At 46.0% G+C, this 27,153-nt stretch overlaps 2 protein-coding genes across 4 annotated transcripts; one reads left to right on the plus strand and one right to left on the minus strand.

Annotated features, from left to right (window-relative positions):
• Nucleotides 1-31: 31 nt before the first annotated feature.
• C16H19orf38 (chromosome 16 C19orf38 homolog) lies at nt 32-21,179 on the minus strand. 3 transcript variants are annotated; one of them, XM_035141269.2, is made up of 8 exons: nt 18,776-18,874; nt 15,214-15,537; nt 12,166-12,219; nt 11,818-11,910; nt 8,213-8,237; nt 7,480-7,523; nt 6,264-6,301; nt 32-935 (listed from the first exon to the last, which is right to left on the minus strand). In XM_035141269.2, exons 1-8 carry the CDS (start codon nt 18,822-18,824, stop codon nt 918-920), a joined length of 645 nt encoding a protein of 214 aa, XP_034997160.1. In that variant the 5' UTR covers nt 18,825-18,874; the 3' UTR covers nt 32-917. The 3 variants fall into 3 exon arrangements, with proteins under 3 accessions (XP_034997160.1, XP_060124799.1, XP_034997159.1); XM_060268816.1 differs by lacking the exons at nt 32-935; nt 18,776-18,874 and adding exons at nt 5,082-5,966; nt 21,048-21,179; XM_035141268.1 differs by lacking the exon at nt 32-935 and adding an exon at nt 5,082-5,966.
• On the plus strand, nt 20,903-26,596 carry TMED1 (transmembrane p24 trafficking protein 1). The gene is made up of 4 exons (XM_035141270.2): nt 20,903-21,126; nt 21,835-21,932; nt 22,340-22,523; nt 24,657-26,596. The coding sequence occupies exons 1-4, from the start codon at nt 20,932-20,934 to the stop codon at nt 24,873-24,875; spliced, it is 696 nt and encodes a 231-aa protein (XP_034997161.1). The 5' UTR covers nt 20,903-20,931; the 3' UTR covers nt 24,876-26,596.
• The last annotated feature ends 557 nt before the right edge of the window (nt 26,597-27,153 follow it).

The raw sequence follows: 27,153 nt of genomic DNA on the forward strand, positions 1-27,153 counted from the left end.
ATTATTATTATTATTATATTTACATGCCACCCTTCTGACTGGGTTGCCACAGCCACTCTAGGTGGCTCCCAACAGAATATTACAAACACAATGAAACATTAAACATTAAAAACTTCCCTAAACAAATTCTTTCGAGAAGTCTTGTCATCAGCTGTAATGGGACCTTCAGGTTGATTCCATCAGTGGTGTCTCCGAAAATTTTTACACATCACTTGGGAAGACACGTCCTTCCACAGTGGGGACATTGGTTTCCAGGCAGGAGTTGATCACGGTGTGGATTTGCCAAGCGTGCCTTCCTCGTTTCTCCCTTGCATCGTGAGATAGAGTTTCTTCGAAGCCCATGACACCTTTGATAAAGGCTGTTCTCCAACTGGAGCGCTCGCAGGCCAGTGTTTCCCAGTTGTCAGTGTCCATACTACATTTTTTAAGATTTGCCTTGAGACAGACTTTAAACCTCTTTTAGTGACCACCAGCAATACGCTTTCCATTTTTAAGTTCAGAATAGAGTAGCTGCTTTGGAAGATGATCATCAGGCATCCGCACATGACCAGTCCAACGAAGTTGATGTTGATGAATCATTGCTTCAACACTGGTGATCTTTGCTTCTTCCAGTACACTGTTATTAGTTCACCTGTCTTACCAAGTGATGTGTAAAATTTTGGGGGTGTTTGTGTGCATCAGAATATGCTTCTCATTTTCACTGAGACAGAAAACAGCTTCAAAAGATTATGCTGAAGCCAAATACATCAGCCAAGTTGCCTGGTCCGTCTTCTGCCACCATACAGGTTGAAAAAGTAGGTTTTACGCGGGAAAGGGAAACTAAGATGCAGAGGAAGAAGGAGCACAGCTGAAGAACGCAGAGTCACCACCGCTGTTGTCACCAGAGCTCAGAGCCACCTTTCTTGGCATCAGATGTCCTAGACCTCGCTCACTTCCTAGCAAGGCAAACAAATAGAATTTTAAATCCAGAAACACTCCATAATAATGGCACCTTCTATCTGGATTCAAAACTGGATGCTGCAGCCTACAAACTGGGAAAGAGAGGAATCTCCACGGTCCCTGCAGCCCAGTTTTTGTGGAGTCCCTTGCTTCGGGATGCTGCAATGTTGTGCCGCATCCCGAAATAATTTTGCTGTGAAGCAACTCCACTTCCATCCAAACTGGTTGCTATAAGAACCTTGTCAAGGTGTCAAGGCCGGCTCACCCATGAGGCAAGGTGAGGCAACTGCCTTGGGCAGCAGGATCCACAGGGGCAGCAGATATGGGTTCCAAGGAATGCATCACCGGCTGCTACCCCAGTGGCAGCAATGGCTATGGCATGCTCCTTAGAAGCTGGATGAGATTCCTTTTTGGCAGTGCCCAGAGCCATAGCTATGGTAGGGGCTAGTCAGGTTTTTTGCTCCAGGTGAGGCCTACAGAAGGGCAACATTCAGGCTCCCAGCCATGGGTGTAGCCAGTATTTTTGTTGGGGGGGGCAGGCCTTTGGGGGGCATTTTATTAGGGGGAGCAGAACCTCAGTTAGCTATATCTTTTTACTGATTTTGGGGGGCAGCTGCTCCTCCCTGCACCCTCCTTGGCTCCTCCCATGCTCCCAGCCTTTGTGTGTTATTACACAAATGTGCAGGGGGGGGGGGAGAGACCTGGATCTTTGACCTGGGTGAAATAAAGCCTAGTTTCGCCCCTGGTCAGCCCCCACAATCCTGCCTCTAGAGCAGCCTCTTGGCACATAGGTGGCGCTGTTCCAGATATAGCCCTTTATCCCCCCCCCTTGTTCTTGTTGCAGATCTTCACCCACCCCTTCTTCCTGCGGGGTGAGGAGGCCGCCATTTTGTGGTTGGCCTCAGGTGTCAAATGTCTTTCGCTGGCCAAGAACCTTGGCTTGCGAGCTCTCCAATTGGAGAACAGCCTTTATCAAAGGTGCCATGGGCTTTGAAGAAGCTCAAACTCAGGACGAAAGGAAGAAATGTGCTAAGAGGGAAACACGTTTGGCAAAACCTTACTGTGATCAACTCCCACCCAGAAACCTATGTCCCCACTGTGAAAGGACGTGTGGATCCAGAATTGACCTCCACAATCACTTACGGACTCACTGTTAAAACCATAATAAAAAAATTCTTTCCAGTAGCACCTTAGAGACCAACTAAGTTTGCTGTTGCTATGAGCTTTTGTGTGTATGTACTTCAATCTCCCAGGACATTCTATACAAGATCTCAAAGTAGCTGTCTTATTACAAAATAATTTCAGAAATAGACTGGAAAGAGAAGTTGCTGAACGGCAATTTATCACCAAACTTAAAACAATGGAGAAACCTGGTCTAAATAAAGACATTGGATTCTTATCTCATTATACACGATAAAGCTATCTTTAACCATCTCACCACTTGCTTTTCCTATGGGACCAGTCGTAAACAGTCGTAAATTTTTCCTGTAAGACCAAATGCAGCCATAAACAGTCCGGCCCCTCCCCACCCTCTCACCATATGTCGGGATCTGGTGACTTCTGTTTCAGTGTATCTGAAGTGTGCATGTTGCTCATACCAATGACAAACTTAGTTGGTCTCTAAGGTGCTACTGGAAGGAATTTTTTTATTTTGTTTCTTCAAATTAAAACCATGTTCATGGAAGACAGCCTTACTCGGCTACGAGTGATCGCCAAAGAAGAAGTAGTAGAATACTAAGTTTTCAGTGTTTGGGCTTCCTTTGTTTCCTCCTCCCTCCGCATCCTTTCCCCCTTCTATGACATGTCTTTCTGGGCAGAGACTTGAGTTATTTTCATCAATTCGTAAGCCCCTCAGGGAGCTTTTCTGGCTGAAGAGGGGTGTCTGAATGGAGTTTGCAGAATGTTGGGCTTTGACTCTTGGACAAGGAAGGCCACAAACTGCTCCCTTCTGCTTCGCCCCTCTGTTGTGGTGTCCGTTTCCAAAGTCCTGGGGCAGGATACTTGTGGGAGATTTGAGGACAGAGATCTAAGACATCTTTAGAAGAGTGCTGTACTTGAATGGTGGGTGATTGCTGCTTGGGCAAGTGTTACCTGTCGTGCTTGCTCATTTTCCCTCCAGAAGACTGACTCACAGCTCTATAGATGGGGAAGTAGAGCTGTGTAGCTCCTTGCTACATATTTATAAGTGAGCTGTACAGTCCTTTCCTGCCCTGTCTAATCTCCTGGTTCAGGTTATCTCCAGCTTCTGGCCCCATGCATACAAACAAAATGGGTCTTTTAAAGCCAGCCGGTTTTGAAAATTAATTTAAGTGATTACCACTAAAGCAAGCAACAGAAGAACAGAAAACAAAACTGATTAATAAAAGCAGTAAGAGTGAAAAGGAATTTAAAATGTTTCTGTTAAAAAACGAAAACGAAAAACCTTTACAGAGATGCTGACTGTTGAACTATCTGTTGCATAGATGGGGAAATGGGTTTGCTCTGCACAACAACAGAAATTTACCAGCCAAATACAAGACATGCCTGGCAGTCTTACTCCCACATTTTTGTGGGAAAGAGAGATTCATGAGGGTGCTCTCTTTATGGTTTGGTAGGTATACATGTGAGGACCAAGCCTGGTAGGAGGAAATGGGTCTACAGTATTTCCTGAGGCTTACAGGTCCTTCAGGTCTGATCCAGACTGCAAGGCTATGAAGGGGGAAATGGAGGCTAAACTGAGGGTGTACAGTATGTGAAAATTTATTCTCCCGTATCTGTGGGAAGTCGAGATTTTGTAGGGTTTGCTAGATTCAATCGGAGGCAGTGTTAGGGCAGAAGAAGCAACTTTTTGTAGATGCTTATACACCTTCAGGACTTCTAATGTTTCCGAGCATAAGTGTTGGTGCTGACCTTTAAAGTCCTAAGCGGCCATGGCCCAGTATACCTGAGGGAGCATCTCCACCCCCATCGTTCACTGAGGTCCAGCTCCGAGGGCCTTCTGAAGTGAAGCTACCGGGAACTAGGCAGAGGGCCTTCTCGGTAGTGGCATCCGTCCTGTGGAATGCCCTCTCATCAGATGTCAAGGAAATAAACAACTATCTGACTTTTAGAAGACACCTGAAGGCAGCCCTGTTTAGGGAAGTTTTTAATGTCTGATGTTCTATCGTGTTTTTAATATTCTGTTGGGAGCCACCCAGAGCGGCTGGAGAAATATATCATCATCATCATTATCCTGAGAGACAGTTAGGTGTATTTGCCTCTCTGTGTGACTCTCTCAAGAAGTGCATGCTGTCTGAGAACATTTGCATTTATTCATTTAATATCCCACCCTTCCTCCCAGAGGAGCCCTGGACAGTAATCCCTGCTGGATTAAGCCAAAAGCCCATCTAGCCCAGAACTCTTTTCACAGCAGCCGACCAGGTGCATACAGGAATCCTGCAAGCCGAATCTGCTCATAAGAGTACTCTCTCCAACTACAACTCCCAACAACTCGCATTCAGAGGTGGGCTGCCTGCAATAGTGGAAGTAAAACACTGCAGTGGCGGCTGGTGAAAGGCGGCTGGATGGTTAAGTCCAGTCAAAGGCGACTATGGGTTGCGGCACTCATCTTGCTTTCAGGCCGAGGAAGCCGGCGTTTGTCCACAGACAGCTTTCCGGGTCATGTGGCCAGCATGACTAAACCGCTTCTGGCGCAACGGAACACTGTGACGGAAACCAGAGTGCATGGAAATGCCATTTACCTTCCCGCCACAGTGGTACCTATTTATCTACTTGCACTGGCGTGCTTTCGAGCTGCTAGGTTGGCAGGAGCAATTGATAGGCACACCTTCCACAAATTTGTCCCCAGAGTTCCTTAGCCACTGCTGGCAATTCCTGTGCGCAGGGTGCAGCGAGGCAGCAGGGCGGCCTTGGGTCCCCAGGGGCTGCTGGACTACAACTCCCATCATCCCTAGCTACCAGGACTAGGGATGACGGGAGTTGTAGTCCAACGACGTCTGGGGACCCAGGTTGAGAAGGGCTGCAACAGGGTATGGCAGCAGACTGGCAGTAGGGAGAAGCACGATCTCCAGTGTTTTCTCACCCAAATCCAGAGCATACCCCCCTGCCACCGCCGCCACCCCCCACCCCAGAGTGTTGTTCATGTTGTTGCCTGTTGAGGGAAGGCAATTGACTAATTTACATGTATGCAAATTTAGGATCAGTAGTAACCATCTTAGCTGGACCGAAAGACCAGCCTGCCTGATGGACCAGTTTGCCTGGCCCGGCAGAGGAAGAGTTGCAAAATATTATGCAAGCCACTGCAGGTACCAGTTTCTTCTCAGGAAGAGCTTATGCCACAAGAAATATGTTCATTAGTCTTTAAGGTGCCCCAGAATGCACTATTGCTTTTGATCCAGGAAAGTTATTCTGAATTTCCCAGTGTTTTTGGAAGGTAGAGCAAAACATTCGGTTGCAGGCACTTAAAGGAAGTCTGAGGATATGTGATCCAAATGCTGCTGTTTTCAGCAGAATAAAAACAAAAACAAAAAAAAACAGTTCTTTTTGTCTCAAACATGCAAATGTGCAGGCAATGGCATTATTTTTGAAGATTAAGTCACCCAGTTTTTATTCATCTCTTTCCAGTCTTGCCACAGTCCCAGAGCTGAAGAACTCTCAAAGCTATTTTCATCCTTATTGTTCCCACTTTTCCCAAATCAGGAATTCCAGAAATGAATTAAATCAGTGCAGCATCTTCCCCACCTCCACATGACCCATGTTCCACATGTGTGATTGGTGGTGGAAGAGTACTTAGAAAGGAGGCTCTGGCCAAAAACGCTCAATGAACTCTGTTTCTGTTAATGATCTGAGAGGAACAACTTGCAGGGTATTGATGTAAGGGAGGAAGATTATCAGAGAGACCCTGGGCCGTGTGATCAAGTGAAAGGTCATTCTGAACCTCCAAAAGTAACAAAATCTGGCTTTTCCATAGAGCAGCGGGATGAAAGTCTTGTACTCGTGGCTGACGAGATCCCAGCACCGTGGTTCTCTATAGCTTCCTGGTCTGTTTTCTTGTGAGATAAAAATGCCAAGATGGAGATAAATTAAGGAGACAAAAAAGGCTAGAATGGGGAGAGCTAAACCATGAGGATGAGCTCTACATAACAGCCAAATCACCATTAAATTTCTCTCTCTTGTGATACGCTGGATGCCATAACATATATCCTTGCTACCCAGCTCTTTTTGTGACTGCCTTAGGGTTATTCCTAGCCATGGAGAGACTGCTTTATAATAGCCCACAGACTCTCTGATCTCAATTCCTAAAAGCAACTAGATTCCAACTTCTGGCTCCCATGTTAACAACTTACCATTGTAATAGTGTACACGGAGTTATCAAATGATGTCTCTGCGGAAGAAGCAGCGTGAACAAGGTTACTTGATAACTGAATGAATTTTAGTTACACAAATGTCTTAACATCTAAAAGCAACCAAGCAGCACTTGCAATATCTTATTTTCATTGACCATGTGGGATCACACAGAATCAAGGAAGTTATGACATGTAGCTGTAAGATTATCAACACCAACTCTAATTCCTTTTCGGTGAACTGATGGGTATAATATTGGTTGTTCTTTTGGTGGGAAAAAAAGGAAAGAGGGTGGAAAGCATTCAATACAAATGAATTAAGAAGTTATTCTGTCCCTCCCTTCTCTCTGAAGTCTGGACCTTTCCACTCACTGTCAGCACAGCCACATAACGTAGGAACAAGATTTCTCTTACAGTAGTCTAGAGATGCTAGTACAGTGGTACCCCTGGATGCGAACGGGATCCGTTCCGGAGCCCCGTTCACAACCTGAGCAGTGCGCAACCTGAAGCACTGAATCTGTGCATGCTCGCCGCGCGATTCAGCACTTCTGCGCATGCGCGTGACGTCATTCGATGCTTCTGCGCATGCGCAAATCGCCGAAGCCAGAAGTAACCCGTTCCATTACTTCCGGGTTCGGCGCATTCGTATCCCATGGTGTACGCAACCCGCAGCGAACATAACCAGCGGTATGACTGTAATAGGAATGGAACACAGTATGCCCACATCTCCCCCTGTTTGTAGAGTATGGCTTTGGGCTGGAGAGAACTTGTTTTGCTAAGGCAAAGCTTTCTTTTTCTGGGCATTGGGCCACCAACATGAGCAGCAGTCCTTTCCTCCTCTGTTCCTGGCTTTGTTTGCTTTTAACTGGGCCAGACTCGTTTTTCACCTGTATTTCTTCAGTTCCTGGTGTAAATAATACGTTGCCAATGATAAGCAAGCCATCACTTTCAAAATCTGGGTTGTGATGCTAAGTGAATGGGCTCCTCTCTTTCGCGTGCCAATGAATATAAAGTTGCAGAGCCCTGCTCAGGAATAAGAGCACAACCGATATCCTTGACCCCATTGCTGGGTCTTGTCCCAAGCTCAGCATTCAGGTGGTATTTGTGACCACTGAACTCTCTAGGCTGATGCTTCACCTGCCTCTGATACACAAATGCAATCAGAAGGAGCCACGGAAAATGTGCTGTCACATGTCCTTGGCACTTACATTCAACATACCTGTAGTGGGGTAGCTTGTTTCTGTCCAGCAGGAGTCCAGTACCCTAAGCAAATAAAATATGTATAACTAATGGGAATATTTTGCAATTCTGCAGTACTTGTTAGCTCTCCCAAAAAAAAAAAGCTGCTGAGAGTTACTGCCTACATTAGTTTCCCGCCAGGCTAATTTATCCTAATTTATCAGGTCTGATTTATCCTTTCAGGCACAAGGACAAGACCCTATTTCCTGGGTCCGTTGTATAGACAAGTGGATTTCAACGAGAGCAAGCTCTGCCCTCTGCTGCATGGTGCGTGGTGATCGCTATAAGCTCTTTCTAGGACAAGAATTTAATAAAACCCCTTTGTGTTCCATGCTGCTTTTCCATTGTGCCTGGATAGCTCAGTTGGTTAGAGCATGGTGCTGATAATGCCAAGCCTGCAGGTTCGATCCCTGGACAGCTGCATATTCCTGCATTGCAGCGGGTTGGACTGGATGATCCTCAGGGTCCCTTCCAACTCTACAATTATTTGATAGTCGCCCCTTAGCTGGGGAAAACTTTCATCAAAGCAAGCCCCTCAGGGAAAACATCCACAAGGGGGAAAGCTACTCTCTGCCTCTGCCCCGATAATTCCCTACTCCAGCCAGGCACAGGTCTGCCCCGCTGCACCCCCGACTTTCAGGACACATCGGAAATGTTTCACCTCGACCAGAGATTTTTTTGAAAGTCCATAAGTGGGGGTGACCTTCTCTCACCTTTGCTTCTTTCTTCTCTCTTTAACTAGTAAAATGGGAAGAAACAAAAGGGAAGTATCAGAAAAGGAAATGCAATCCTGGCATTATTAGGTACTCTGACGGTACAAAGTCCCTACTGCTTGTGTCCAGCTGAGGGCTGCAATTTTAGCAACAACAATAATTTTATATCCCCCCCCCATCTGACTGGGTTCCCCCAGCCACTCTGGGCAGCTCCAAACAAAAAAAATAGTAAAAGCACAATACAACATCATACACTAAAAACTCCCCTAAACAGGGTTGCCTTCAGATGTCTTCTAAAAATCACCTAGCTGTTTATCTGTTTGACATCTGCCGAGAGGGCATTACACAGAGTGGGTGCAACTACCCCAAAGGCCCTCTGCCTGGTTCCCTGTAACTCTGCTCCTTAGAGGATTTCAGTCCTCCTTATGAGGCTGATCTCCCTTTAAGGGAACTTATTAACTTTTATATCATTTTTGGCGAGCCAGGCAGGAGACTTGGTAACCCGGGATTTTGAGGGTGCCGGGGACTGAGAGCCCAAGCGCACCCAGCCTCTTGCAGGGGGACTTATCCTTCCTCGGCGGACCCTGAATCCTGGCTTTAACTGGGATCTCCAGCAGGACCGGCCAGGGAAAGCAACGGTGATCTAGCCGGCTGAATTGGAGTTTTTATTTTTATTTCCTTGTCCTTCTGCCTTTCTTCAATTCTGCAAAATTGCGGAGAATAAAGTCAGTGCACTTGCGGAAGTGAGTATAAATAGGGACCAACAGTGGGGTGGGCTACAATCTACAGCAACCATTTCTCTAAAACTTTCCTATCAAATACCTAAAACCCGTACCTTCTCTAACCCTTTCTTGCTCATATGTCCCTAGCCCTTCGGAGTGTTACCCAGACTGGGATATGCGAGTGAGTTCACACTTCAACTTATCTTTCACAACACCCAAAATCCTTCAGAGTGGCCCAGATTACGGATGTCTGTGACTTCTTCCTTTCCTTCTAAATTCTATCAGCCGACCAAGTCAGTTGGAGGGCGTAAATTAAGGTAACACTTCTTTTATCCACACTGAACTATAACTCCCAAACTCTACAATTCCCAGGTGCAGCCGCACCCCTGCCACAGCAATCTTTGTTAGAGATGACTTTTGACCAGGGAACGCAAGGGCACCTGCTAATTTCCTTCCTTTTCTTCTTCTGAGTTCCGATCTGGCATTGCACTGTGCAAGCGTCCAGTAGGACTTAGAATATTAGCATTGTAAGAGGCAGGGAGGTTGCTGTCAATTTCTGTGCGGGAGGGTACCCATTTTCCCCTTTTCGGAGAGTGTCCATTTCCCCTTTTCTGGAGAGTGTCCATTTCCCCATTCGGAGAGTGTCCATTTCCCCCATTCGGACAGTGACCAGATTTCCATTGGTAGATTTACCCAAAGCCCAGTTGCTGTGATAGAAATGGGTGCACCCGTGCCCCTCAGTCTCCCTGTGGGAAGGAAGCCCAGGTGGTGCTTACTTCCCTCCTGGACGTTTTCCATCTTAAAATAATAATAATAATTTGAAGCAAGCTTGCTTCAAAAAAAATTGTGTAGAAGAACCATGTTTGCAGTCTGATCAACTCAAACATGGCAAATATTGGGAGGAAAGAGTTGTAACTTTGAAAATGTTTGCTCAAACTTTGAAAATATTTTGAAACTTGAAAATGTTTTACTTCATAAACTCTAGCTATAAGTGGATAAGAGATGTACTCAAGGTTTAGAAGTTTAGGGGATTTGTGTTTAAAATTGACCACAACAAACCGATAGGGCACCAGCTTGCAAAGGCAATGGGGGCGGGGTGGAGAAATGTCACACACGTGAACATTTTGCCTCCCTCCCTAAGCCGGACAGAAGCTTCCCGGGCTTTGGGAAGGAGGAGCCATGCCTCTAATAGGATGCTGAAGATGCCTGCCTCCTTCCCAAAATCAGTCAGGCTGGGGGAAGGTCGCAGGAGGGCTATTGGACCCTGTTTGAAGTATCATGCCTCCCTCCTAAGCAAGATAGAAGCTTCCCAGGCTTTTAGAAGGAGGCACCAGACTCTAAGACTTAAATACTCTGATTTACCAGGAACATTTGGGGGACTGGCCTAGTCTGCCACGTCCACCGACCGCACATCCCCACTAGTAAGAAACTGTACCTAGTGTTTCCTGCTACAGTATAGGATCCTTTAGCACAGGCGTCCCCCCCAAACTGTGGCCCTCCAGATGTTTTGGCCTACAACCCCCATGATCCCTAGCTAACAGTGGTTGGGGAAGATGGGAATTGTAGTCCAAAACATCTGGAGGGCCGAAGTTTGGGGATGCCTGCTTTAGCATTTCTGAGGCATTGCTTTCCATAATCGGCTGGAAGTGGATTTAAAATTGTGTTTCTACATGGCAATTAATAATAGAACTTTATTATCTAGTAATGCTTAGCCCCATGGCCAGAACACTGCTATAATATTTACTCAGAAGTAAGTCCCATTCAGCAAAGGTCCTCTTCAGTTTCCCCTTTAACTAGAAGCTTCCTCTTTGCATCTTCTGTCCCTATAATAGCTTCCGTTCAGTGGAACTATGGCATTGCAAAATTGTTCCTTAATTAGTCAGTTCCTGTTCACTGCTGGAGTGGGAGCTAATTACTGGTCTCTTCCTGCAGCTAAAGTTTTTTTTAAATATAAATTTGTTTTTAAATGAAACAAATATGGGGAAAATACACAATAAAGGAAAAAAAGATGCAAAAATAAGTATTCACATATTCTACACGCATACACAGACAAGGTACCGTAGCAGTGTTGGTCCATAAGGAAAAAAACCTCAGAAATCTATAGTTGAATGATATCTTTATTAGGACCAACCAAAATGTCCCAATCTTGTGGCAAGCTTTTAACCAGGAGAGATGTTACAGGAAGCAAGGGATAAGGAGGATGATACTAATATTCATTTTCTTTTTAAACACACAGTTGCAATTAAATAAAACAGTGCTTTTTAAAAAAATAGTTATTTCTTTGGCTGCAAAGAGGAAACCAGTAATTAAAATATTCTGCCTCTCTGCATAAAAACAGTAACTGATTAATTCAAGGCCAATGACAAACGCCGGCTCCCTCGGCCTATAGAGCGAGTTGAGCATGCAACCCCAGAGTCGTCCGCGACTGGACCTAATGGTCAGGGGTTCCTTTACCTTTAGCCCTAGAAAGCTATAATAGTGCTATTCCTGCTCATACTGTATATTATTACTAAATAAAAACATTGGTCTGCAATGGGCTGATAATGATGTCATCTGGACTCTCCATTTAATTACCTCCAAGTATGGTAATTACCTTTCAGAGCAAAGAGAATACAGTATAAATCTTTCAGATATTTTACAGCTAAAGGTTGTCTAGTAGTATAACCCCTCATCCAGTTTTCCATCACCGTTGCGTATCATGCACTCACGGTTAGGGACTGTTTTGGCAAAATCTTTGTCAAGTAATATACCAAAAGGCCACAAAGTGAAACAGGGTCTGTAGGAAAGTCCTAGAGGTCTCCAACCTAGGCTAGGCATCATCCTTATTGGCCAGTGCCCTTAAACAGGAAGATTAGACATATTCATTTTCTGAATTCCACATACAGCGTCTCAATGCAACCGCGGCCACCAGCAGGATCACAGCCAGAAGCAGTACTCCAACCACACTCAGGACAACAGGGAGAACCCAGAATGGTCCTGGAAATGGAGGAAGCAAGTCGGCTTCAGTTAATGCAAGAGAACAAAACAAGAAAATACAAATCTACTTTTCTGGAGCGTGGAGCATGTGTGTGTGTGTATTTGTCCTCTTTCTCTCCCCCTTTCCTGCCCCAGGTAGGCTCCAAAAGGCCTTCTTTCGGCTGCACTTCCGTGCATCTTTCCCCAAACATTTCCCCAGGGGCTCTCTGACATGTTTCCCAAACGCTCGCTGCTTATCTTCCCTTTAGCGCCTACCTTTTGAATCAGATCTCGGCTGAGCTGTTGGAGGAAAAGTGGTCAAGCTGGATGCTGAAAAAGAAAAAGGAAAAAAAAAAGAGATGACCGGGCAGCTTTTCCTTTTTGAGAGGAATGTATAAATGTAAAAGAAAAGTGGTTTGCTAAAATCAGTCATCTTCCCACCCCTACAAGAGCCAAACAATGATCTCCAGGAACAGAACAAAGGGTGCTTCCAGGTAATTAAAAGATCCAGTTTTTCTGTGGGCACATTTGGTACATCAGCTTCCACATACTCTGGCTTTTTTCAATCATGGATTGTAATGATCTCAGGCAGGCAGGCAAGCCCCGATAAGAAGTAAGGACTCTCCGGCAGTTTTATATATGTTTATTTACAAAAAAAACCACACACATCCAGAGCACGGTGTCTCACCTGCTCACTTTGACGATAGTTGGTCAGTCTGAATCTTTGCCCCTCCCACAGCAGGAAGGGCACCAAACTCCGGCTCTTCCCCTATTGCCCTTCCGTTATCCTCTGATCTTATCCAGTCTCCTAGAACGGGGACTGAGAGACTGGCCTTCCCCCTCCCAGTAGCGTAGGAAGATGGAGGCAGCGAGGGTGTGCCGCCCCGGGCAGCACAATCCTAGGGGCGCCATCGTGGCTGCCCCACGCCTGTGCTGGGCGCCCCGCCCCTACAGGCAGCACGCCCTACCCCAAAAACGCGCACACCGCCCCCAAAATGCGCGGCACGTCCCTGGAGGCAGCGCGCCTGCCCTCCACCACCCCCCGCTGGCGGAGCATGAAGCTCCGCCACTGCCCCCTCCCCACTTTCACTTGACCCATTCTTAATCCTCTGCTTATCTGCTGATTGCCTAGCAACACTCGGGCTGCCTCCTAACTCTCCCGCTTCTCGAGAGCTAGCAGTGTCTTCTTCGGGAAGGGGTGGGGGTCGAACTGCCCCTTCTCGGCTCTGTCAGCCAGCTCTCATCTGCAGAGTCTGTGATTCTCTGAACATATTCCCAACCTTTTCCCTATAGCAATGACTTTCCAAGGCTGAGGCACGCAACACTGATGTGGCAGAAGAGGATGGAAAGTGTGGCGGGGGAAGATTCAAGAATAAGCAAAGAAGCATTTTAACATTTCAGTGCAGTATAGTAACCAGGCGTGTCCAAAGTCCATTTTGGGGGCCCGCTGGTCAGTTGAATCCAGCCCCTGTGGCAGTTTATTTCCTGGGGTAAAATCCTTTAAAAAGCTCAACAACTTTGGAGTAAAATCATTTTAAAAAGGTCAACAACTTCAATCCTTTTAAAAAAAACATAGTATGTAGACCAGGGCTTTCCAACCTTTTCATGCCGATGACACTTTTTAGACATGCATCATTCAGTTTTCCTAGCAAACCGGAGGTTAAACTAACCCAGGCATCCCCAAACTTCAGCCCTCCAGATGTTTTGGACTACAATTCCCATCTTCCCCGACCACTGGTTCTGTTAGCTAAGGATCATGGGAATTGTAGGCCAAAACATCTGGAGGGCCGCAGTTTGGGGATGCCTGAACTAACCCCTTTCCAGCCCTGGGAGGAGCACAGGGAGCGTTCACACAACACACCTAAACACTGCAGCTTGTTGGGCTGTGTGTGTGATAAAGGGGAACCATACTGTGGTGAAGGCATCCTCTTCTATTTGTCCCCGTGTCAGTTTCAGCTTGTTGGTTAGTTTTTCTAGTAAGGCTGTTTCCCATACTATTTGGTACCATTGGTCCATGCTTACTCCTGACAGGTCTCTCCAATGTCTGGTTATGACGTTTCTGGTTGCTGAAAGTAGGTGGGTTATGAGGTCTTTGTGGTATAAATGGGCATTATTATCTTGGAAGATGTTTAGTAGGGCCAATTCTGGGGTAATTTCTATTACTTGTTCGGTTATTTTACATATTTCTCGTATGGTTGCTGCCCAAAATAATTGCATTTTGGGGCATTCCCACCACATGTGGAGGTATGTACCTGTGGAGGTGCATCCTCTCCAGCATTTTGGTGAGGTTCCTGGGCATATTAGCGCGAGCTTTCTTGGTGTTAGGTACCACCTGCAGGTGAGTTTTAGGGTGAGTTCTTTTCTTTTCATTGATATGGATTTAAAGGGGGGGGTTTAGACCACATTCTGGTCCATTTATAATGACAAAAATTTACCGCCAGCATACTAATCAGTATGGCTAACCTGACCCAAAACACCCACCCACCCCACTCACACATGAAAACAAAGACCACCATAGCCAATCACAAATGAACAACCACACCCTTGGCCAGCCCCAATCTCTCTCACCACCAAAAAACCCACAAGCGAATAAAGGAGAACCTACACAAACAAAGCTGACATAAAGCCCTACATATATTAAGCAAAACAGAAACATCGTCACCTAATCCCACCCCCATCCACCCTCCCACCCCCTACCTACCTCGTTTTCCCTCTTTCTTCTTAGTGTCTTAACAAATGAAACTGATTTGCAAAAATGATACATGTAAAAATATGAGAGTCATTGCACACACCTTTGTAATTCAATAAATCTTTAATAAAAAATACTTTAACAAAACAACACTGTAGCTGACCATACCTGCCAAGTTGATGTCAGAAATAGCATACCGGAAGTAGCGCAGCCGCCATTTTGGAACTGGGCGGAGCATGCTCAGAAGTGACTTTTGATGCTGCTTTGCCCAGTTCCAAAATGGCCACCGCGCCAGAAGTCGCACTGCAGCCATTTTGGAACTGGGCAGAACAGCATCAAAAGTCGCTTCTGAGCATGCTCCGCCCAGTTCCAAAATGGCTGCCGTGCCAGAATAAACCGGGGAAAAACAAAAAAACCTGTTTTTTCAGCTAGGAACAGCTGGAAAAACAGGGATTTCCCGGGGAAAACGGGAGACTTGGCAGCTATGCAGCTGACACACTAACGTGTCAGGGCACACAGTTTGGAAAGCTCTGGGGTAGCCTCTACAGCGGGGTATGATGCGGGTTATGGCTTGCAAGCAGTGCGGGTGCAACCAATCCCCCAAAATGAGCTCATCTAGCTTTGATAGCACTCACCTTCCACTGTAATCTCAAGGAGGTTGCTAAACTCAGACGGTTTCAACCCACTTCCATTGTAGACGCCAAACCGGCACTTGTACTGCCCTCCATCACTGCGAGTGATGTTCTCCAGAAGGAAAGTAACTTGGTGCTGTGCTTCTGCGGCAGGCACAACCTGCAGCGGATCCGCATGGCTCACCTTGAACAAATAAAACAAGGCATCCTTGTACTGCCTGGGTGCCAAACAAGCAATCTTAATGGAGTCTCCTTCGTTGAGTGTGCCGGAAAGCATATCCAGAAAAATAAGTGGAGAGGGAAGAAGGCTGGAAGCCACCAAAGAGCCTGAAACAGCACAATGGTAAGAGTGAGGTTTCAAAGAAATCAATAATGCAGTTTTATCAGTAACGAGGTTGTACTTTCAAAAGGCACAGTCAAGTGATTGTACAAGTAGGATGAATCTGCTTAAGCAATGCTAGTCTTTTCTACAGCAGATGTGGTATAGATGTCCACCTTGTCTTGATCAGTTTTTGTGAGCTCTCAAATCTTTTAAAACAACAACAACAACAACAACAACAACAACAAAAAAAACCAGCCATAAGTTGTGGTCAAATTTTCAGAAAATTCAGAGCTGGTGTTCTTAGACTAGGTGGGTGGGGTGGGGTGTTTCCCCCCCTGTGCTTTCAGACTGGCTGTCTAGTTAAGGCTGTTTCCACCTTGGGCATTTACTGTGAAATAACCAGCCTTTTTAGAGGACATAACATAATTATCAAAACAGTACCATAGCTGTCAACTTTCGGATTTGAAAATAAGGGCTCAGCAGCCTCACCTGTCCCGGGGACAGTCTACGGTATATCTAACAATCCAAGATAGCAGCGGGAAACGGTGCTGGAATAAGGGAATTTCCAGCAAAAAAAAGGGAAAGTTGACAGCTGTGGCTTAGAAAAAGGGAGGGTTGGCAGCTATGCAAAACACTCTGCCCCAATATTTTTCCTGTCAAGCTTCTGTTGTCACCCTGCCTCCAAGCTCAGAAAACCCAACTTTTATGTATCGATAAAAACCTATTTCTTTTCCCTTCTTTTTCCAATCCTTTCACTTTATTTGCCCACTACATTTTTTCTATCTATATATATGTAAATGTAAAAGGGGCATGTGGGTGTGTTTCCACTTTCCACCGAAACTGCTTGACCGATAGCGTTCAAATTTGCACACAACATGCCATGCTTCTGTGAGAGGCAGCATATACTGTTTGCGTAGACAGATGTCACACCTGCGCAGCGTAAAACCCCCCAAACCCTGTGTTTCAGAACACACAACTCACCCAAAAGTGCATGCTGGGAAAAAGAAGCCAGAAGAGGTTGCAAAACAGCACCCTCTAGCGGCTGCTACACTGGTACTGCAGCTAGAAATCCTTGCGGCTACACTGGTACTGCAGCTAGAAAACCTTCCCTCTCCACAGCACCTCGGCTCGCCTTTACAGACCAGGCCGAATTAGGCCGAATGGAGGTGGGGACTCACATGGGTGGGTGGTTGGGGGGAGGAGGGGACGGAATAGGTGATGGGTCAGGACAGGGTGGGAAAATATCACAGGGATGAGCTGGGGGTGGGATGGGGAGCAGGATACGTCATGGATAGGGACAGGGTGGGGGGAAACACAGGGATGAGCCACAGCAACACGTGGCCGGGCCAGCTAGCAAAATATGTTTGGAAATGACTTGCCTGACACTCAAGCCTTTCTCCTACCCTTTGCTCTGAATGCTGCAGCTTCTCCTTTCCAACAATTACTACATCAGAGAGGCCTGTGCTTGCCCTCCTTTTCTGTTCAGGTCTTCAAGTTAGAGAAGCAGTACAGCAAACCAATAGACCCCACCTGGAGTCCTGCGTCCCGTTCTGGGCACCACAATTTAAGCAGGATATTGTCATGCTGGAATGTGTGCAGAGGAGGGTGACCAAGTTGATGAAGGGCCTGGAAACCAAGCTTTATGAGAAGCGGTTGAGGGAGTAGGTATGTTTAGCCTGGATAAGAGAAGATTGAGAGAGAATAGGAGAACCATTTTTCAAGGGCTGTCACGTGGAGGATGGAGCAAGCTTGTTTTCTCCTGCTCTGGATGGTAAGACTGGAATCTATGGCTTCAAGTTAAAAGAAAGGAGATTCTGACCAAACATCAGGAAGAAATTTCTGGCAGTAAGAGCTGTTCGACAGCAGACGGTGGTGGGTTCTCCTTCTTTGGAGGTTTTTAAGGAAGAGGTTGTCCATCTGTCAAGGATGCTTTAGCTGAGATTCCTGCATTACAGGGGGTTGGAATAGAAACCACAGAACCTAGGGCTTGCCAATCAGAAGGTTGGCGGTTCGAATCCCCGCAGCGGGGTGAGCTCCCGTTGCTCGGTCCCTGCTCCTGTCAACCTAGCAGTTTGAAAGCATGTCAAAGTGCAAGTAGATAAATAGGTACCGCTCCAGCGGGAAGGTAAACAGCATTTCCATACACTGCTCTGGTTCGTCAGAAGTGGCTTAGTCATGCTGGCCACATAACCCAGAAGCTGTATGCTGGCTCCCTTGGCCAGTAAAGTGAGATGAGCGCCGCAACCCCAGAGTCATCCGCGACTGGACCTAACGGTCAGGGGTCCCTTTACCTATGGTTCCTTCCAATTCTACAATTATACGATTCTAACCATTCTATAATGAAACTGCACAGCAGAATCCGTTCAGCTCCGCCACAAAATTGGCTACATATGATGTTGTTGGGCCCCTGGGGGCCAATTTGTATTTCTTCCCCTTATGTTGTGAATGCCGCAGAGCAAAATTCACACTATGCTTGCAAGCTTCTCAGCTTCTGAAATGAGCAGTAAACCTACTTTGCCCTTCTTGTGCTTCTAACATAGTTTTAAGAACCTATCCAAATTTTGGCCTTAGGGAAAAGCCTTCCCTATGGCTTTTTAATATTTATAAAACACTAGTTATTTAGAAAGTTTTTTAAAAATATAAGAAAAAGTATTGATGTTTTGCATTAATGTTTGGTCAAAACATCATCATCATCAAAATTATATAAACAGGAATCATATGAAACATGATAACTAGATATGGTAATGCATGGTTTTGTGCTCTTGCACACAAACCTAAAAAAATTCCCTGAAACTGTGCAACAGGGCACTATCCAAAATTGAATATTATAGAACACTATCAAAAATTCTAGCCTGCTTTGTTTACTTATGACCTCTTTCCTTATCAGATATGAATTTGTTGTTTAGGCCACAATTGTGACTCGTGTCTTCGTTTAGCCCCGTTCCCTCTTCTAATCTTTTTTTTTTAAGAGCATTGCAGACTGTTTAACATCAAAGAATGTTTCCTCACCTTCACCCCTCCTCTTTGTAACAGATCTTCTTAGAATCCCACCCAATGGTTTAGTAAGGCCAAAGCCTACTCCAAAAGTCCACATCTGTGTAACATTGACAGTAAGTTGCCTACCGTACAAACTAGCACCTGGTTAGTTTCCCCTCCTTTCATTTTCCCCCCTGTCCCTTTGGGGTAGCCGTCAGAAAGTCCTTGCACAAAAGAAGGCGTAAAAAAATATAGCAGAAAACATACCAGCTAGCAGAAGAAAGAGAATTTTCAGATCCATGGTTTTGTGGAACATTTTGTATCTTTTGTAAGCAGAGATGGAAAAAGCCAACTGTTCATTGCAAATTCCTTGCAAGATATGAAAGAACAAAAAAAGAGAAGACAATTTGCTTAATGTGGAGTTTCACCACCTAAGGAGGAAATTGCAATATGCCCAAAGTTTCAAGACCTTTCAACTTCCTGTTGCAAATATGACTTTATTGTTTCCCTCTCAAATCCATTGCCACAAAAAATGCACAAAACTTGGTTGCTTTGTAACTACAGTGGAACCTTGGTTTATGAACACCTTGGTTTATGAATTTTCGGTTTACGAACGCCGCAGACCCATCTGGAACGGATTAATTCACTTTCCATTACTTTCAATGGGAAAGTTCACTTCAGTTTATGAACGGTTCAGTTTATGAACAGACTTCCGGAACCAATTTCATCCATGCTTCGGGTTAAGTACGCTTCGGGTTGAGTACTCTGCGGACCCGTCTGGAACGGATTAATCCACTTTCCATTACTTTCAATGGGAAAGTTCGCTTCAGTTTATGAACGCTTCAGTGTAAGTACTCCGCGGACCATCTGGAACAGATTAATCCACTTTCCATTACTTTCAATGGGAAAGTTCGCTTCAGTTTATGAACAGACTTCCAGAACCAATTGTGTTCATAAACCGAGGTACCACTGTACTGTAATACAGTAGCTACCCCATTGTAATGAGTGTCCTGTCTAGCCCTGCAGAACCCAGAGTGCTCCCTGTGACAATGAAACAGGGTGGACAATTAGATAGACTGCCATGGGCAGAGATCCAGCACTGGTTAGAATGCACAACTATACCTCCCATGTGGCATTAATGGCTGGATTTGTAAGCAAAAAGAAAATGGGAAGGCTTTCCCCATTTGCCTCCCTTACTGCAGAGGAATATTTCAGGTCATTGGGAGAGTCAAAATGACTTCAGGATTGCCCTCCTGTACTATTTCAGGCACATAGCTTATAAATTTAGTTATGTGTGCATTTATGAATACTTATTCTATATTTGAGACCTTTGAATTCTTCTAACACCCGGAACCCAGGAGATAAGTAACCATCTGAAGGTAGTTGTTTTATTGTTTTGTTATGTCTTTATATATGTTGGAAGCCACTCATAGAATTGCTTGGGCAGGCCAGTCAGATGGTCGTGGTATAACAACAACAATGTATAGAATAAGAGAACAAGAAGAACATACATTTAAAGAAGATTGGAAAATGTTTATTGAATATATGGCTGAAAACTGTGTACATTTAAAAACACTGGCAGTATTAAGATAAATTCAACAGTGGGGGCGCCCCGAGAGGTCCTCGGCCAGGCCCACCCGCCGCTGCCCGCCCGCCCCGCAGAACGCCGAGTTCACCTTCCTGCTGCCAGCCGGGCGCAGGGAGTGCTTCTAACAGGGCACACCGGGGCAACGGCTCCATGGAGCTGGAGTACCAGGTGAGGCTGGGTAGGGGTCCACAACAGTGATGGATGGAATAATGGAATACTGAATTTAGCAGCTTATGTAAAATATGCAGGGATTTATGGTATGTAAACTGAACCACGGAAAGAGAAGAAGGGAAACCATTGATTTAAGGTTGTTTAAATGAATACTCTAAAATGTAAAACAGAAAAAATAATAATACAAATTTAGCAAAGAAAGAAAGAAAGAAAGAAAGAAAGAAAGAAAGAAAGAAAGAAAGAAAGAAAGAAAGAAAAGAACGTCCCTATTCAATGTTGGCCAAGGACCCCGGAAATATTTTTGTAAGATATTTTTTGTAAGATATTTTGTAAGATATTTTGTAAAATATTTTTGTAAGGTTCCATGCAGCAGATAACACAAGCCACGTTGCCTCCTTTACGCGCGGCTTCCTGCCCGTCGGTTTGTCTGGTCAGCCGCTTCGGGTTGCCCTGAGCAAGACAAAGGGACGACGAATCGAACAACGAATAAGGAGAAGGGAGAGAGAAAGAAAAATGCGCCCCCGGGCCCCGTCGGAACGCGAGGCTGCAGCTCCTCTGTGCGCGCCCTCCGGCGCCGGCGTCCTGCCCGAGCGCGGCCGCCTCTTCCTCTCCAAGGAGGCGGCCCGGCCCCGCTCTCCTTCCGGCGCCAGGAAGGACCCCGACGATGGCGGCGGCCGCAGCCCTTGCGCTAGGGCTGCCGCTGTTGCTCCTGGGGGCGCCCCGAGGGGTCCTCGGCCAGGCCCACCCGCCGCCGCCCGCCCCGCAGGACGCCGAATTCACCTTCCTGCTGCCGGCCGGTCGCAGGGAGTGCTTCTACCAGGGCGCGCCGGGCAACGGCTCCATGGAGCTGGAGTACCAGGTGAGGCTGGGTAGGGGTCCACAATCCGGCCCCAAAACCAGGCGCATGGGGATGGGGGGGGCAACCGGCCCTCTTCTTTTTGCTCAGCCCCTGGTGGTGGTGGCAGAAGACAGCGGGGGATAGACTGCCCCTGAAGGTGGAGTTCCCCCTTGGCTACCGCGACGGAGGCTGTGCGCGCACAAGGCTGCCCTTTGCTCTGCATCCAGGAGGACGTTAGTCGCGATCCGTATCTCTTTCTTAGGAAACGCTGCATTTTTATGCACTTCGCCTACACGCCCCCCGCACCATTACCAAACCAGCTTTGATCCGAATTGGGTGGGAGCCATGGAGCCTTTAGTAGTGCTTTCTGTGTGGATTTATCAGCAGCCGGATGACTCGCATGTTTGTTCTTCAGAGGGGAAATGGTACTTAGTAAAACAAAACCCTGTAACTTTTCGAGACAGTTTGAGCAGCCAATGTATCTGGCAGATCCCTCTTAAAAGCTGTTTGTCAAATTTTTATTGTTTCCTTCCCAGTTGCCCAGCGTAGTTATCCTGACAACAGTCTTGAAAAGCGGGCTGGGTTTTAAAAAAAAGTCGCTCAGCCCCAACAGGTTGTTTGATATTCAAATAAAGATTTGCAGCCATTTGCCACTTCTCTTGTATCATTGGTGGCTTTTCTGGGCATAGTGGCTCTTTCCATCATCCAACTCTTGCTATTGCCATTTAGGTTATTGGTGGAGCCGGGCTGGACGTTGACTTCTCCTTGGAAAGTCCTTCAGGCAGATTGCTGGTTGATGAATACCGGAGATCCGACGGGGTTCACACGTGAGTCATGCTGCTTTTATGCTTTGGAGTGAAGGAGACTTCACCACCGAGTGGGGAGGGCCAGAGGGGCAATAGCTCCGGGTGCGTTTTTTCAGGGGTGTATTTTGCTCCCTGCCAGCCCTGCACGGCTGTTCGGCTCTGGTGGGTGGTGGTGGTGGGGTCACTCCAGCAGCATCTGTGGCGAGGGCGGGAAGTGGGCTCTTCACCCCCTGCCCCCCCCGCGCATACCCACTGGGATACTCCCGAGAAACCCATTGCTTGCCCATGGTCCAGGTGCTTTTACAAGTATGAAGAGTTTGTGTATCTGATTATTATTATTTTAAGCACTTTGGCTAGTCCAACTTTGTAGGCTATATCTGCCTTCATCACACCGACCTTCGCTCACCCTCTTTGTTGGTATTTTTCAGCATTGAGCCTACAGAGGGAGGGGATTACAAGCTGTGCTTTGACAACTCCTTCAGCACTATATCGGAGAAGTTGGTGTTCTTTGAACTGATCTTTGACAGCGCCCAGGAAGATGAGGACTTGAACAGTTGGGCCGAAGTGGCAGAACCAGAAGAGATGCTCGACATAAAGATAGAAGACATTAAGGTGGGCAAAGAGGCTGCAGGAGAAATGCCTAGTGCTGAGACGTGGTGGAGTCAGGCAGAATAACAGTGGCATTTGATGGGAAAGAGACCAGGGTAGCTCCAGTCTCCTGCAACTGTGCACAGAATAACATTGCCAGGCAAAGCAGATGGGGTCAGCCAATAGCAGATGGGGTCGGCTGCTGCCTGGGCTTCCAGGTACAGTGGTGCCTCGCTAGACGAATTTAATTCGTTCCACAGGTCTTTTCTTATAACGAAAAATTCGTCTAGCGAATCCCATAGGAATGCATTGAAATGTTTTTGAATTTTTTTTGCCCATAGGAACGCATTAATTGAAACCGGGAAACCGCGATTCGCTAGACGAATTTTTCATAAAACGAATTCGTCTAGCGAGGCAACCTCCGCTTGAAAAATCCTTTCATTAAGCGGAAATTTCGTTAAGCAGGGCATTCGTTAAGGGAGGCACCACTGTATTTAGCTGATGCAGGAGAAATGCTCCACAATAGGAGCCTAACAATTAGTTCCTTTCCTGGATCTTCACTCCGCTTTTCCAAAAGCCCCATGCCTGATGGGGATGGGTGGGAAAGAGCCTCTCAACCCAAGTCCTATGGGTGGAATGGATCTTCCCATCGTTACTGTAAAGATATGTGGTTAGTGGATTAATAAATTAGGACGTTGTACACATTTGTGGCTTTGCCCCAAAGGGAACTACCATTTAGGCTTTGCTGAAGAGGTGAACATGGTAATTGACACACTTGTGTGGATTAGTGTCTGTCTGTGTGTATAACTTTGTATTAAGGTAGCATTTTTATATGTAACACTGTAGTTTCGTGATCTTTTAAAAAAAAATCTGTTATGCCTTCAGTTTTTTGTACACCACATAGATACATTTTTGATATATTAAGCCGTATAGAAATTAAATAATCCGTCAACTACATAGGTACATAAACTTGAAATAGACTCATGAGTAATTTTGGGTTAATACTAGAGGTAGTTGTTAATCAAAGCCCTTCCACTGCGTTCCAGAAATTGTGTTCAGAAAGCAGCTTCAAGAGCCATTTATTTTATTTTACATTACCTATATGACAGAAATCTTTTCAGCTCTCCGAGATAAAAACCAGAGGGTGACTTGGCTCAAGGGCAATGCTAAAGGAAGACTCCTGGTTAAAATTAACAGTGAAAGTTGGTCAACTAGCCAATTTCAAGTAGTAAGGTTACAAAGCTGACTTGTTTAACTGAGCAGTATTTGTTTTAAACAAGGAATCTAGTTTGTTTTTGTTTTGTTTTTTAAAAAGTTTATCTGACAGAATTCCTCCTCAGCTGCACATCAGGGGGAAATGCTGCATCCAACTCATGGTGCGCAGGGTGTGGTCTGAAGGCACATGATGTGCAGTCACCTTGCTGAAGCTAAGCAGCTCTGGGTCTCATTGTTGGTAGCAGCAGTACTTGCCAGGCACTTTGGTACACGTGGACTTTGAGACCAGAAATGCAGACAGCAGATGTCTTCTTGTTACCGCCTTTGTGTCTTAGTACTCCGGTTAAAGAAGGAAATGAAACTAGCTGTTACTCTTAATAGGATTTGGCAGTCATTGCAAACCTGCATTTTCACTGCTTTGGAATAGTACATACGGGGGAGCCGGCAAAGGCAACAGAAGGGAGTAATTCAGGCATCCCCAAACGGCGGCCCTCCAGATGTTTTGGCCTACAACTCCCATGATTCCTAGCTAACAGGACCAGTGGTCAGGGAAGATGGGGGTTGTAGTCCAAAACATCTGGAGGGCCGAAGTTTGGGGGTGCCTGGAGTAATTTTTTAATCCAGCCAGGAAAGGTTTTTCAATATCTTAACAGATAAATTATTTGTGTCAGCACAAAGAGAAGGTACAGATCTGTAAGGAGTATCTCTGGGGTTGCCGTACATGAATGCACAGTGATTCCTCATGGCCTTTAATGGATGTTGAAATACTTGTGCTTGAGTTCAGATGGTCACGATGACTTTTTTTTTGTTAACAATAATAGACATGGTGCCTGATCATTTGTTGGGTGAAGAATATGACTCCATGTGATTTGAATTTGATTGGCTACAATGGTTTCCTTTGCCCCCAAACATATCTGTTCTCCTTTGTTCTCACCATTGCAGGAATCTATTGAAACCATGAAGAGTCGCTTGGAGAGAAGCATTCAGATGCAGGCCCTGCTGCGAGCCTTTGAAGCTCGAGACCGCAATTTACAGGAAAGCAACCTGAGCCGAGTCAACTTCTGGTCAGCCGTCAATCTCACGGTGCTCCTGGTGGTGTCATTTCTCCAGGTGTACATGTTGAAAAGCCTCTTTGAGGACAAGAGGAGAGTCTGGACGTAGCAGGAGGAGAAATGGCACCCCATTTTTACCTACGCGGGGCAGGTATCCAGAAAAATGCCAGCTCCCATATTGCCAAAGCTCAGTACTGTCCCAAGTGTAGCTGCCATTTCTGTCATGAGTCTCTTCACAGAAGGGGTTAAAATATCACAGCCAAGGTAAGGGGGGGATTTGGGGTGGGGATTGAACACCCCCCACATCTTGTGTGATGGTGACAACCTGCCGAAATTGAGAGCAGGGTGAGGGAGTGCAAGAATTGGAGTTGTTAGGCAGTACACAACAAGCAAAAACAGCTGTTCTTCATACATTTCAATAGCTCCTCTGTTTACAATGAAGGGCAGGTGCTTCTCAATGTATTACAGCTTGCAGCAGAGTTTGCCTCTTGGCCTTAAAACTTTGATATTCTGCGTCAAGACTTCATCAACATGTGCCTTAGCAAAAGTTGCTGGCCTGGCTGGAAGCAGCAACGCCCCGACCACTTCTGCTGTTGAGAGGCTCCTAGCCTCTGCTTTTTACATCTCCCTGCCCTAAGAAGCCCCACAATACTTAAGGGCATTAAGAAAACTCTCCTAGTGGCATTGGTAATCTTTACCACCCTGGCTTCTGCATTTGATTTTCCTCAAATGAGGAGTATTGGCACTGCTAAAAAAAGACCCCAGTGGTCAGCAATCTGCAAAGGGCGGAAAGGCCTGGTTTTGCACTCATTTGGCGCTAGCGTGTCCCGGTCTAGCATTCCGATTTTCAGCAGAAAGCAAGCAGAATGTGACGAGTTTATTCCCTTGGGAGGAAATTATTGCCTTTCCAAGACCCAACTCTTCAGGTATCTTTAAAAAAACGTTAGGAACTGTGAACAAGTAAATTCCTGATTATAGAAGGCTGACCTGCAGAGCACATGAGCTCTTGAATACATCTGGTGGAATTCTTGTTTATGTTCTGCTCCATGGGAATTCCTTACTGGATTTAGGATATAAGAAATTTCACATGTATAACCTGGGCCTAAATTTACGCAATGGTGGCAGATTAGTGTTGTTATATATGCTGTGATTGAAGCACATTTGCATTTAAAGTGGGCGTGGGTGGTGCATCTTCTCTTCTTCCTGCCACAGGTACGCCAGCAGACTGCTGAGCTCTAATACTAGTAGAGACAGGCTGGGAGAGGGCTGTGCAGAGCAAGTGAGCAAAGGAAGAATTTAGCACTGCCCTGACAGTTTACTTTGTGCCCTCACTATAGACCAGGCATCCCCAAACTTGGCCCTCCAGATGTTTTGGGACTACAGTTCCCATCATCCCTGACCACAGGCCCTGGTGGCTAGGGATGATGGGAGTTGTAGTCCCAAAACATATAGAGGGCCGAGTTTGGGGGTGCCTGCTATAGACATTATGGAGGGACTTCTGAAATACACTCCTGGTACATTCACTGGAGATCAAAGTTGAACATTCAAGAGTAGTTGATACCCCCCCCCCAACTCCAAAACAGCCTTTCATTCTTAGTACATTAACATTTCCCTGGACGTGGCAGTGCATTAGCCCAAGCGAACTGTTCAACGCTACTCCATTGGCTGCTCTTCAGGGCAGGATGCTGCCAGTGCCCATAGCTGCATCCCAGATCAGCTGGTTCCCGGCGGCAAGAAACAGCTGCGTGTACGCTCACACTATAAAAAGACTTTTTTCTAAGATTGTGTAGGCCATTGTCTTGTGCTTCAATAAATGGTCTTTGAATTGGAGCTTGTCCTCTCCTGAATCTGTCATTGGTCTTGGGTTACAAGAAGATTGGTAACATACTTTTCCTTTTGAGAGTGTTTCTTGTCCAGAGGTAGTAAGCACAGGAAGATGGCCCTGAACCCTTCCCACTTTTCTTTTCATTTAAACCGTGATGCCAAACCACTCGGCCCATTTTATTCTCCTGCCCCAAGCATCTCCGGATTCCAAAGCATTTTGATGTCTTGCAGCACACCTACTGGTGGGAACATCATTACAGGAACGAATGTATTATTTTTTCTCTCATTCTTCAGGTTGCAATACAAAATCCATAGCATGAAGTTTGAACCCTTGTGTCACTTAGTGACACAAAAAGCACCAGCAGGATTGTAAAAGGTGCTTAAAGAGGGTCCCCGTCTCCAACTGTTTTAATGTATCCCACCAGTTATTGATGTAAGCCTAAAAGAGGCATGAGCAAGGTCAGAATATGATCCCTTTAGCAACAGAGTTGGGGCCAGATACTTCACAAGTCAAAACAAGACAAGGAGAAGGTGGGACACTTCTGCTGGTTTCAGGCACTCCC

Source organism: Zootoca vivipara, chromosome 16 (assembly GCF_963506605.1).
Source record: "Zootoca vivipara chromosome 16, rZooViv1.1, whole genome shotgun sequence".
Lineage (NCBI taxonomy): Eukaryota > Metazoa > Chordata > Lepidosauria > Squamata > Lacertidae > Zootoca > Zootoca vivipara.